The 13,465-nt window shown below is 36.4% G+C and overlaps 2 protein-coding genes across 2 annotated transcripts; one reads left to right on the top strand and one right to left on the bottom strand.

Annotated features, from left to right (window-relative positions):
• Window positions 1-12: 12 nt before the first annotated feature.
• On the top strand, window positions 13-1,298 carry LOC109068781 (claudin-like protein ZF-A9). The gene is made up of 2 exons (XM_042757598.1): window positions 13-192; window positions 522-1,298. Exon 2 carries the CDS (start codon window positions 524-526, stop codon window positions 1,151-1,153), a length of 630 nt encoding a protein of 209 aa, XP_042613532.1. The 5' UTR covers window positions 13-192; window positions 522-523; the 3' UTR covers window positions 1,154-1,298.
• An 808-nt stretch (window positions 1,299-2,106) lies between these two features.
• On the bottom strand, window positions 2,107-12,832 carry LOC109063716 (5-hydroxytryptamine receptor 1F-like). Its single transcript, XM_042757534.1, has 2 exons — window positions 12,717-12,832; window positions 2,107-4,899 (listed from the first exon to the last, which is right to left on the bottom strand). The coding sequence occupies exon 2, from the start codon at window positions 4,877-4,879 to the stop codon at window positions 3,764-3,766; it is 1,116 nt and encodes a 371-aa protein (XP_042613468.1). The 5' UTR covers window positions 4,880-4,899; window positions 12,717-12,832; the 3' UTR covers window positions 2,107-3,763.
• Between the last annotated feature and the right edge of the window lie 633 nt (window positions 12,833-13,465).

Genomic DNA, 13,465 nt, shown 5'->3' with positions numbered 1-13,465 from the left:
CAATATAAGTGAATGTAGCATATGGACTTTGTTGTTGGCGTGACAAGTCTTTTAAAATAATTGTTTTAAAGTTATTGCACATACGCATATTTTTTTATTTGCTTTTATTTCAGGGCTTTGTGGAAACCATTGTGATTAGGCTGACGCGGGTACATTTAATTGCAACCTCATCTACAGCTTTGAAGGTCTCAGGTAGGCCAAGAAGTATTTTTTTTTTTTTTTTTTTTTTTTTGAGGAGATTTTTAATTTAACAGTTTGGTTCTTATCCTCAAATTACAATAAAATCAGTGCAAGTTGTATTGCCAACAGTTTGGCAGTAAAGCTGTAGTCATACATCATCAGGACACTAGAGAAGTGAAGTTCAGCTCACACAGAAATCCCTTTCAAACCAATCAGTTTGCTGTTGGATGTGCCTCAAACTGTTTTACAAAAACACTTGCCTTCTGGTTCAATTCATTTTTGGAAATATTACTTGCATAATGTATTTCCTTTTGGTTTAATGGTCTCTCACATTTTTACAGACATGTCTACTGGCTTGCAGCTGTTTGGAACCACACTAGGTGTTCTTGGCTGGCTGGGCATCATCATATCATGCACGCTTCCTCTGTGGCGTGTGACCGCTTTTATTGGGACCAACATTGTGACTGCGCAGATTATGTGGGAAGGACTGTGGATGAGCTGTGTGGTGCAGAGCACTGGCCAAATGCAGTGTAAAGTGTACGACTCCATGCTGGCTCTTCCTCAAGACCTACAGGCCTCTCGAGCAATCCTTATTATTGCTTCTCTTGTTGGTTTAATAGCAATATTTGCCAGTTTTGCAGGTGGTAAGTGCACTAACTGCTTGCCAGATGGATTTGCAAAGACTCGGGTTACTGTAGCAGGAGGGGCCTTATTTGTAACTGCGGGGGTCTTGGGCTTGGTGCCATCTAGTTGGACTGCTCATCAAGTCATTGGGGACTTCTACAATCCTCTAGTGGCCCATGCTCAGAAGAGGGAGTTGGGAGCAGCTATCTTTATCTGTTGGGGAGCAGCGGTTCTCATGCTGGTTGGCGGAGGACTCCTCTGTAGTTCTTGCCCAAAAGGAAGAGCGTCCCGTGGGGGTCTGTATATGGTGGCATCTCAGAATGGAAGGGAGCGCTTGGACCGTGTGTGACTGCAGATTGTTTGACTATTCTCAGAACTGATGTGTGGATTTTAAGTGTTTTATCTTTTTAAATGTGTCTTTGATTTGTAAACTAGGAATTTCAACCTGCTGCTGAATTGCTGTCAATTGAGCTAATAAAATAGTTTTTATCCAACAGAGGGCAGTATTGATTCTGTAGTCCCAGGGTTGGTCTACTGTATTCTGCCAATATATTCTGAATTATCAAGTGCACCTGGAAAGCTCATACCTCATGAGTCAAGAATACATTATTGCATATCACACATTCAAGTTTAAAAGAAAAATTTGTTCTGAATCGTGAAAATTATTTCTATTACTTATTTTAAAAAAGCACTTTCATACAAATTAAAACTAAACATTAGGCCTACATGATCTGAAAATTGAACAATTAACTTTGTATGTGTTAAACTACAAATCATTGAAATACAGTATGTAAGACTTGCAAAATACTTTCCTTTTAATGATATAGGTATACCATCTATAATATAGATCATTGTATCCACAATGTTTTAAATCATCGCAACTGGTTTCATTTAGAGTCACTAGTTTCCCCATCCGTAAATACGGCTTTGTTCTGTCATTCATGTGCTTAGAACTCTTAATTACAATATTTCTAACTCCACTTATTGGGCACATAATCACTCTGGAGCCAGAGGAAAATGACATCATGGCAAGGGTGATCCCAAAACACGAAGATGCAATCCAAAGTCCTTCACTGCACTGTAAAGGGCATTCACACTTTAACAGACTTCCAAAAATTGGACACAGGCAAAACACTTAATATATAATAAAATATTGAAGATTTGTTTAAAATTGTTTATGCACAGTCAATATACACCGCAACTTATCACCATTTTTGTCAAAAGGTTATTAACGTTCTCATTCTGTGAAAACTTATTTACATTATGTGACGTGTTTGTGTGTTCATTTTAGGACTTTTTTTCTTAGAAAACAAAAAGGTTTACAAAGTCAAACTTTCTGTGAACCAATCAGCACTTCGAATGCACACAAGATGACCAATCAGGATCAGCTTTCTCTGTCATGTCGCCGGACTGCTCTGTGACAGCGGGAAAGATTAAATGTGAAATATTTTAATTGTAAGAATATATATTTATTATTATTAATATTTATTATTATTATTATTATATTTAGTCATTAAAACATTTTTCAATGTTTACAATCCCTTATATGCAAAGCGACCCGGGACATCATTGACTACTCTCCCCCTCATTAATTTCTTAAAGACAGACATCAAACTTCTTAATATTTCTCAACATCTATTCATTATAAGCAATATAACAATAAAATATGTATATATTTTTTTAATTTAATAGTGTAAGTATATTTTTCCTGCACAACAATAATTAAATGTCCCGAAGTGCCAGATTAGGTGGGTTCTGAATTTGATTGTGTGGGTGGACAAAAATTAGGATGGTCTGGGGTCACTTTGGTGGTACACCTAAACTGTATAGGCTATTTGGTTTAAAAACAAAACCCAAGTGTGCTTGTACTAGGGTGACCAAACGTGCTATTTTCCCAGGACTCGTCCTGGCCAGGATTTCTATATTGTCTAAAATATCCAGGCTTTGGCTTTGGTTTTCATACTTAATGAAGGTAGTGATCATTTGACCAATAACATGCAGACATTGTACGTAATCGACCAATCATGGTGCGTGAGAGTATGTTTTTTGTTTTTTTTTTTTTAGCATGATAAGGAATCCAATTCTGAATGTATAACTTAGCTGTATATTCAAGCGATCACAATGGTGGAGTGGCATAAATATAAGTTACACGGTAGTGGGATAGTGACTCGACTCTCACAACATGAATTAGGCTACATCTGTGGAAAGAGATGACATGAAAGCTCTACAGAAACAAAAGTTTATATCAATTTAACTCTGAAATCAGAGCACAGTTAAATAATTTCATCAAAATTGAAACTGAATATGAGACTATACGATCCTGTCCTGCATCAGATTGGGCATGGCCTTGATTAGTTTTGACTGTGCAAAGTTCTGTAGCCTTTTGTTCTACAATGTACTTAACGAAAGACGTGCTGTAGTTCTGTCTGAAGTTAAAGAACAACATAAGGGTATGCACATTATTGTTGTTAATTTTTTTTTTTTTTTTATGGATTATGATACAGTATCAATGAATGACACTTTGAACTTTGAAGCTCAATATCTTAAAACCACTCAGAATGGGAACCTTATAATTCCAAGGTGGCATTTTGAATGGGTGTTAATGAATGAAAATTATTTTGGGAACAAGATGTTGTAGTTCCGATATATCAGTAGAGGCTGCTGGACCATGCTAACCAGCCAAACCTTAACCCCTTGGTGGAGTCGATTTACATAACATTTGTGCACCAGACAATTTGTAATTTTCTATAAAACTTTAAGTGGCGCAAATGGTTGTTGTTGTTGTTGTTTTTAATACATGTATTCAGTCATTTATTCACAGGCACTATATAAACAATATACCGATGAAATGTCTCTGAAAGATGTGTAATTCTTGCAGAAGTCCACTGATTTACAGTAGGATTGTCATTGTAATTTGCAGCTTAAAACCACATATTTTTCTTTCTCTCCCATGTCAGTTTCACAGGATATTGCTGCAGCAAAGGGGCAGAAGTCTTTTAAATGCTTTCTTAAAGTCCTCGTTAAAGATGGTGTATATTAGCGGATTGATAAGGGAATTAAGGTACCCAAGCCAGGTGAGGAAATCTGCAAGCACAGCGGAAGTGCCGCAGGTCGGGCAAATATTCACAATCACCTCCTTCAGGAAGAACGGTAACCAACAAATCACAAAGGCTCCCAGGATTAGTCCTAAAGTCAAAGCCGCCTGTCTCTCCCTGGCCCCTGGGTTCCTGCGGACCTTGATGAGATCACCTGATGAAGAAGTAATACGCGCCTTTTCCCCATCTGTTGATGGATCGGAAAATGACTTCTCGACTGGGCAGAGTGTGTTGGCACTGAGGGCAATGTCTTTTTCAGAGCTAATTCCAGGAAGTATGACATTGCACACTGTCTGTTTGACTAATCGGCTGCTCCCTCGACGGTTACGCAGCATCTCCGCAGCCTTGTAGATCTTGTAATAAAGAATTAAAATGAGAGCCAGTGGAATATAGAATGCTCCGAAAGTGGAGTAGACAGTGAAGGCCACGTGGTCGTGCTCAATCAAGCAGTCCATGACTTCCCTCTCCCTATCTTTGTGTTCCACAGGGAATTTCCTCCACACTAAAGGTGGTAGAGACACCAGCACAGACAGTGTCCACAGGGCAAAAATGGTTATGATTGCTCTTTTATACGTGCGTTTCTGGGAATAGGCCACAGCATCGGTAATGGCGCGGTATCGATCAAGCGCAATGGCGGCTAAGTGTAAAATTGAGCAGGTGCAGCACGTAACATCCACACCCAACCACAGGTGACACACGATCGGACCGAGAACCCACGTCTCTTCTGCAATGTACACAATGCTGACAGGCATCACTAGAACAGCTACTAGGAGGTCTGTCACAGCTAGAGAGCAGATGAGGTAGTTGGCAGGCTGGTGGAGTTTGCGGGTGATCAGAATAGCAGTGATGACCAGGGAGTTGATAGTGGTGGTCGCCACAGCCAGAATAGAGAGAGTCAGGGAGAGGAGGATCTTACTGGGACTCATCTTGCTGGCCAGAACATCAGAGAGATCCACAGCTGAGCAATTGATGGGATCCATGGTGAAAGTACGGTTGTGACCTGTAAGAGATGAATAAAGAAATAGTATGACCAAGAGCAAAACTCATTTCCCTTCAAAAAAAAAAAAAAAAAAGAAAACACACACACACACACACACACTGACTTTGCGATTTACATTGATATCATGAAGTGTGAAATTAAAAGCATGTTTTCTACCAACACAAGCCTCAAGTCAATACAAGTAAATCAGTCAAACCATGACACAACTCCAGAGAATTTGTGTTATATAACCTCATTATTTCAGTGGGTATTTTTTTGAATGTATTTCCCATGTGTATTTATATATAGTCTAGCAGACAGATTTCAAAACAGATTTTATTTATAAGAAGATCATAGTAAAACTGACATGGAAACATGCCTTCATCATTCACTAATTCAAGACATTTTTTTATTATCTACAATAAAAAAGAAGATTAAAACTTTTATGATTACAAAATTGTTATCAGATATATGTCATCAATTCTGCAAAAAAAAAAAAACACTCCCCCTTTTAACAGCAACTATATGCAATATAACATGGGGAGTTTGTATTTATCATTTATTTTCAAATGCTTTAAATTGATCTGTTTCATTGTTATAACTTTGTTCCAGACCTTTAACATTAAACTATGAAATCTTAAATTAATTAAAATATGAATTATTACATTTAAAACTATAATCGAAACCAAGACTGTAAAAAAATAATAATAATAATTGCAACATTCATTGTCTGAAAAGTATTTAATCCATTAAGACTCTCCCCCAGTTGTGGCACCATTTAGCACAACAAAGGAATTGGCCTTCCTATTTCAAAAAATGTTAAAAATGACATTAAACACAATACATAATTTAAAGTTGAGTAAAAAATACATACTTCTGTGATATTCCAACCTGGTAGGATATTCACTGTTGGACATTGTTAGTCGACAAATTAATTAAGTGCTCTAGTGCCCATGGCTGAGGAAACACCCCAGCATTTTTGACTTACATCAATTTCAAATGTAAACTCAAGCAGTCTATCTGATTCAGTTTGCTATGCAGTTCTTAAGGTGGTAAATTTGCTTGCTCGCCCCCTTGTCCAAATTTATCACCTCATATGAGCACAAGGCTTGCATATGAGCATTGCATGGCATTTTTAAAAATATGCCGGGTACATTACTTAAAAGGTACTTATCACTGTTTAGTTTTCTGTTTGCGGGAATAGGATTTATGCTTATGCATGTCAAGCCAGATGATAGCAATTTAAAATGTTTACTATTTGCGTCACTCCTGGTGAAGCTGTAATCTGGCCTGGCAGTAAGATGCTTTTAACACTGAGAGAGGTTGGCGCCATCCTGTCAATCTAATACGCTCCACACAAGTTTGGTGATTCATTTTTCACAGTGCAGTGGAAGCACACCAGGTTTTTAAACAAAGTTTAGGTTAAGCTGAATATCAGATTAGTTTAACTGTTTAACCGTGAAAAAAAAAATCAAGTTTATCCAACTTTCTTAACATTCATGCATTTGAAGACCTTTCACTCACAGTAATATCAAACATGAATTTCTTGAGTATGTAAAACAAGACATCAGACCTTTTTTTCTTTCAGAAAATTATTATTTCTCTACATATATACAAGATAAAAGCCAGATTCTGCTAAAGAAAACAAATTACAGGATCCACTCTTGGTGTGCAGGCAATAGGGCCTGTGTATCTCACACAAATAATTTCTTGATTTACACTCTATTAAAGTATTTGCATATGTGATATGCCTTGAAGACATTCAAATCCCTGCCTGGGTTACATGCTAGATGGCAATTCCCCCCCTCAGAGAATCTCAAAAGACCAAAGGTAATTGCGAGAAGTTTCAGTGAATATATAAGCGTTGAAATGTCTCACAGTTCCCTCCCAAATGACCTACTTTGTTAATTCACTGAGCACTAATATCGTGCAGCAGATTTGTCACTGTTTTTGCAGCTGCTAGGTAGGGCTTCATCAGCCTTGACACATGGTCCTAGTGTAAATTAGGAAATCATAAACAAACAAATATTTTGTCTGTTAGTCATGGTTGGATAGAGAAGATATGAAATATGGTGTATTGTTTTCAGTGTATTTCAAGTGTGGATGCTCTGAATGAATGTTTTTAGCATTCAATGCAAAAATGTGGCATATTTCCAAGTGAAACAGGAAATTTAAAGAATGTAGGGCGAGACTTTATTTGATAAATTTTTGATTGGATTGGATCATGAGAAATGGTTGTTATACAAATCAAAATGAAGCAGGCGGTCGGAGAGGAGGGGCTGAAAAGTAAAAGGGATTAATGAAAACAGCTGAAAGGGAAAGTCATTTCAGAGCAAGTTATTACATTCTGATAAAAGATTCTGAAGCAAATGAATCATACACAATAACACCTGCACTGTGTATTAAAAAAGTAAATAGGGTCACATTGGATTTCATGCTGGCACCTCACCACTTCTTATCCCTTTTTAAAGTATAATAAATGCACATGGATAATGCCTGACTATTGGGGCTGGGAGATATGCTATAATTTAGACAGAGGCAGTTTGCACTTACGTGCATTATTTACAATAAGTGTACTAAGTAGTACTATGTATAAATTATAGTTACATTCCATTTGCATTAAGTGCAAATAGTGCTAGATCAGATCTAATAAGATTGAACCTGCTGTTCAGTAAAGGTGATTTCTGTGAGGAAATCAGTGGTTAAGTTGTATTTACAAATATCAACCCAAATATTCAGATGTGTGCAGTGCATTTTACGGAGGATGAGGATTGTTTCCTGGGAGAGTAGCCTACAATGCCGGTGTCTGTTTCTTTAAAGTGGGGCAATTTCATCTTTGCAAGGACAGTCTGTCACTTCTGACTGATAGCCTGTAAGTATGTTTTCATAAAGGATTTGCCACTGACAATTCAAACGTGAGTTTTGAGCAGTGTAGAGTAGCGCTTGTTTTTTGTCGTTTCTCCGATCATAAATGCAGACATGGTTTTATGTATACGCAGCGTGATACGCAACGCAACGCATAAAAATATAGTATAAGTCATTATAATCAGTAATTATGTCCCCACTGGATGCAACAAATGCCTCGTTTGTAAAAGGTTTTATTGGTTTTGTCTCGTTGTGCCGGGAGACGCCATCACAGTATAGTAAGGTGAGTAACAATTCCATCACATGCTTGAGGCATTTGGCCAATCACAACACACTGGATAGCTGGCAATAATGTACATCATGTGGAAAATAATTTGTTTTTTGAACCTTAAACCGCATAAATACATTGCATTACACCAAATACACTAAATAATGTTCTTTTTAGCAACGTCATATGACCCCTTTAATATAGTACTATTTTTATGTATGCATAGCAGTCGATCTGCCAGACTTCCCAATTAATGCGAGGACACCACATTAAATACATGTTAAGCACTTTATTCCTACTTTCTTATTGAAAATAAACACCACTCTGAGCTGATATGTGATGGGGAAAAAGAGAAGAGGAATGTGATCAGAAAATGCCAAATTCAAACTCGAATCAGTCATGTCAACAACTAACTCCTTACTCTCCACGCTACTGGTTTCTATTGTCATTTTGTCTGGCTCAAGCAGAAACTGGTGGACAGAGTTCATGTAAATTGCTTTCGCCATCAAGATGGACTATTTGCAGTTAGTGTAATAGACACTCTATAAAATTTATTTCCCTATATTTTTCAGCCTTTCATTTAATTCAAATAAACTGATTTTCCTTAACTAGCACTTTTGACTTTTCCTATTGACGTGAATAGAAAAACTGTCATTTTAGAGGAAGAACATTTAGATTAAACATTACAGAAACATTTTTTCCCACTTTTGAATAAAATTTGTAATGAATTAATCACAATAAAACGGTACCCAGCATTAAAAAATTAAATAGCATCAATTTGAAGTATCTATATTGAATTCCAATTCCCCACTAAGAAAGGTGTACACTTTAAGTTTGATTCATCCCATGGTCTGATGTAACCATCTGGAAGAAGAAATTTCACTCAGGACTTACTCATTTTTAACCAAAATATAGAACTGTGCCTTGGAGTAGGCTACATAAATCTTATGCAACACATCTCAAGAGGTTGCACTTTTTTTTGCAATCTCTACTTTAGAGAGCGAACAACAACAGATTGTCATGGAGAGATATCAGAACACATTGCCAGATGCAGAATAACTGAAGATCTGTCCTTCTCAAACTTTCAGCACTGGCTGTGCCAAAAATCCTTCTGGGTGTTGGACTGGTGATCAGCTTGGTATAACAGTGATATTCCTTTAAAGGAATAATTCACCCAAAAATGAAATTTAGCTGAAAATTGGCATTTTGGAGAAACTTAGCATTACATATTTTGTTAAACAATGGATCCACTGAATGGGTGCCATCAGAATGAGAGTCAAAACAGCTGATAAAAACATAATAACAATAATCCACAAGTTTTCTACACGACTCCAGTCCATCAATTAATGTCTTGAAACGCTGCATGCAAAATGCCATGGTGTGAATGTTTGTACACATAGGGCCACCTGGGTCACCTACAGGTGTCATAAGATCTTGGTTCAGATGGATGTCAACAGATGGAATGCCTCTGGACACTAAAATCTTTATGGGTACGATCACAAGATCATTACAGGCTGTCTGACCACATGGCCTCAATCAATAACGACGCACTCTTCTGAAATGAGCTGGAAGTGCATCAAACACAGTCTTGTTCTTCACCTTCAGGAACAAAGCCGATGTAATTACCTAAATTTGCGTAGCGGCCGGTTCTCAATGACGTCCAATTAACTGGAGTGTGTGAGGTGCTAAATAAGATTTGTTGATGTTACGTTGTGGTTACATCAGCTCATGGTCAGTGGATTTTTGTGGGGAAAAAATCAGAGCCCATTCATTAGGTATTCAGATGTTTATGTTACATAGCTTTTTAGCCCAAATGTCCAAGCACATTTACATATCCTGGGTTCAAAGCACATCAAAACGGCCCAGGCCAACTATTTGCAACATATTCATTACGATGGAGACAAATAATAAAACAGATTAAACCCCAAAGCAATTAAATATTTCTTTATACATCTCCACATATTTAATGCAATATTAGAAGATATCACCTCATGGCAAATTAAATACATAAAAATAAACAAATCCCCCTTATTCAAACTCATTGCACACCAAAAGCACCCCATAAGAGATTTGAGTAATTATTTTGCATCTTCGAAGGAATTTCATTTTGTTTTAATTTCACTGTTTGCTTGGCTCACGGGATATTTCATATCCCACTACATGCACCGGTCACTCTATCTAAACTCTATTCTTCATCCAGTAATTGAATCTCCATTGGGTGTGCATTTAGAGAATTAATGAGAACTAAATGTCAGTCATGTTGTGCCAATACAGTGTCTGCTGGTGATTGATATCTTTAGGAAGCAAGCCAAAGGAGTTGGTGTTCTACTAGTCAGAAATCAAAAATCTGTGATACGTGGTCAGAATGATACCACTATCATGCCATGAATATCTGTTTGACATTTTGTAGGTACACTCTTAAAAATAAAGGTGCTTCACAATGCCATAGAAGAACCTTTTTGTCTAAATGTTTCCGTAAAGAACCTTTAACATCTGAAGAACCTTTCTGTTTCACAAAATGTTCTTTGTGGTGAAATAAGGTTCTTCAGATTATAAAAAGGTAAGAAAGAGATGGTTCTTTAAAAAACCTTTGACTGAATGGTTCGTTGTGGAACCAAAAATGGTTCTTCTATGGCATCACTTAAAGAACCTTTTGAAGCACCTTTATTTTTAAGAGTGTACCTGCAGTATCACTCCACCACCAGCTGTATCAGGTATCATGCTTAGTCATATAAAGAAAACTACCATAAATGGACATCTTTTTATTGAAGGGATATTTCTTTATATTGTATTATCTTATCTTATATTATATATATATATTGAACAGTCAGTCAAATAGCTATCAGAATCTTAAAATTATAATTATAATCATCATCATCTGTTGAAGCTCTTTATTTTGAACAGTCAGTGTCAATTAAAGTATCGTTCTATTATTATGATTATTATCACATCTTTTGAAACTATTTATTTTTGAACAGTCCGGCAAATTGCAATCAATATCTTTTACAAATGGCCTTGTATGCACATGGTTGAAGTATAAGGAACAAAATGTACCTGACTGGCCCTGAATAAAATATGAGAGAACGTATGGCACCTGCTATAGGCCAAAGGGTCAGGACAGGCAAAGATAAGGATGCCGCTTGGTCTATCAATATGCGCAGCATACATCAGGCTCTTTAATCGTCTTCAAAACCTAAAAACAATGTCTGAGACAAATGAGCAATTATAATTTGTATTCTTATGTACTACAGATAGGTCCTTGTATTAAAAAAAATAATAATAAAATAAAATAAAAATCATGCATTCAGCCCCAGAGCTGTTTTGTTTTTTTGTTTTGTTTTTTCATCACAGAGAGTCACAGCGTATCTCTGAAATAACTTCACAGGGACCACCAATACAGCATCTGCCCCGTTGTTTATATTTTCAAAGACACGATGATGAATCATACAGTCTGTCTCTAAACTACATCTTTATTGTTTTCTGGGGGAGTATTTATTCCCTGCCTAATCTGCAAGCGTTCCCCTGTTGTTCTGAATACACCAGCTGATATTTTTATTTAATTATTATATATTTTTTTTTCTGCTGATAAAATGTCTGATTTGTGGGGTCCCACTAAATACTTTAACTCCTCTTACCTATTTGAATACATATAATTTAATAAAATTGTATTTATTTATTTAAAATGTTTAAAAAAAGGAAGAACATAGTATATATTTGATAAAAGTATCAGTGCCAGTTTAATATTTTCTAAAACCTAATTTATATATTCTAGGGCAACCCATATGGCATCCCATACACATTTTTAGCCCAATATTCAAGTTAGTAAGATGAGGATAACATCTGTCTGCACTTAATCAATATAAATAATAATTTAAAATAGATAATCAATAATACAATATTTATAAATAGATCTATATTAAATAATGAAATAATGAAATAACATATCTTAATGGATACAAATGTGAGTAGAACAATTGCTAACAATTATATATCGATTATATACCGATAATAATAGAAATGGGACTAGAAGATATTTGGCAAGATCAGCTATACTGAATATAGATAGATAGATAGATAGATAGATAGATAGATAGATAGATAGATAGATGGATGGATGAAGATATAAGCTAAAGAATTCCTTATCATCATTCATCATATTCTGGGTTCTCTTGTACCAAAACCATCTGGGATTATGGATCCTTGTGCTCATACAGCACTGTGCTTTCATTCTCTGTTTTGGTTGGAGCAAGAAATTCTCATTTTCTGCATAAGATTTTATTGAAGAGTAGGTTAGTTAAATTAAAATTTAATTTAACTAAATAGTAAATCTATTCAAAGTTCAGATGAATTGTAATATATATATATATATATATATATATATATATATATATATATATATATATATGGTTGTGCTCAGTCTACACACACACACACATACACACATTTTTAGCACACTTCAAGTTAAGATGAGGGTAATGTCTGTCTGCATTTAATCAATATAAATAATAATTATACATAATTACAAAAACAGTCAATAAATAATTAAAGTACCTACACATTTCCATCTTTCTGTATCACACTCAGAAACACTCATACACACACTCCAAAACAGTAGCCTATGTTTCCATTAACCTTCACAAGACACAAATACACCTCAACAAACAGGTGATCAAAACCTTATTTGTAATTTGTCTTAAGTACTTACGCTTAGTGATTCCAAAGAGGAAGTCTTCGCTTCAGCACGATTTCCCTGGATAGAGAATTCCCTACAACTGATGGAAATGTGCGCGTCCCGGAACGTCGGTGCGCGGAGCTGCGCGGAGCTGCGCGCGACTGCTGTGGTTCAGTCCTTCTGACGAGAGCGCGTGCGATTCATCTACTGCGTGGGAGCTGCGCGCCGCGGAGCGCCTGACAGGTGCTTAATGAGAAGGAGACACTGCTTCATGATCGAGTGAAGAGTTACTCAGCAATTACATCAACTGAGTCCGGTTTAGCGAACACTTTATATTTTTAAGTGTCAGTTTTCTACTACTTTTTCTTCTTCTTTTTTAAGGGAAATTTCTGTCCTGATATTGCTCTAAACACATTTACGGTGCATTTGGACGTAATGTGGTAAGATAAGATATCTGTGTTGTAGTGATCATTAGGTCCTGTGGAGGATTGGAGGATGCTATCCAAGGTCCTCCAGGGTGGTTCAATAGGCTATGATTCATTATTCAGCCAGGATACCTACAATCTAGTGGTTATGTAACCATTGTAGCTCAGATAGTAAGCCCTCAACAAGCAGAATAGATCCCACCAAATATCAGCACACTCAATAAATGATAGGGTTTGTGCCTTATTATGACAGCCAGTGGTGAATATTATAAAAATAAACTCTGGAAGGTCTAAAGCACATGGTAATGCATTCTAATATATGTGCATAAGCCTACTGTATATGTGCAGTGTCAAGAT

The sequence above is a fragment of the Cyprinus carpio genome, chromosome A1 (genome assembly GCF_018340385.1).
Source record: "Cyprinus carpio isolate SPL01 chromosome A1, ASM1834038v1, whole genome shotgun sequence".
In the NCBI taxonomy this organism is placed as follows: domain Eukaryota; kingdom Metazoa; phylum Chordata; class Actinopteri; order Cypriniformes; family Cyprinidae; genus Cyprinus; species Cyprinus carpio.
This window is presented reverse-complemented; position numbering and strand designations above follow the sequence as displayed.

Excerpts from the sequence above, each read along its gene's own strand:
- LOC109068781 (XM_042757598.1), top strand. The coding sequence starts at position 524 with ATGTCTACTGGCTTGCAGCTGTTTGGAACCACACTAGGTGTTCTTGGC.
- LOC109063716 (XM_042757534.1), bottom strand. The coding sequence starts at position 4,879 with ATGGATCCCATCAATTGCTCAGCTGTGGATCTCTCTGATGTTCTGGCC.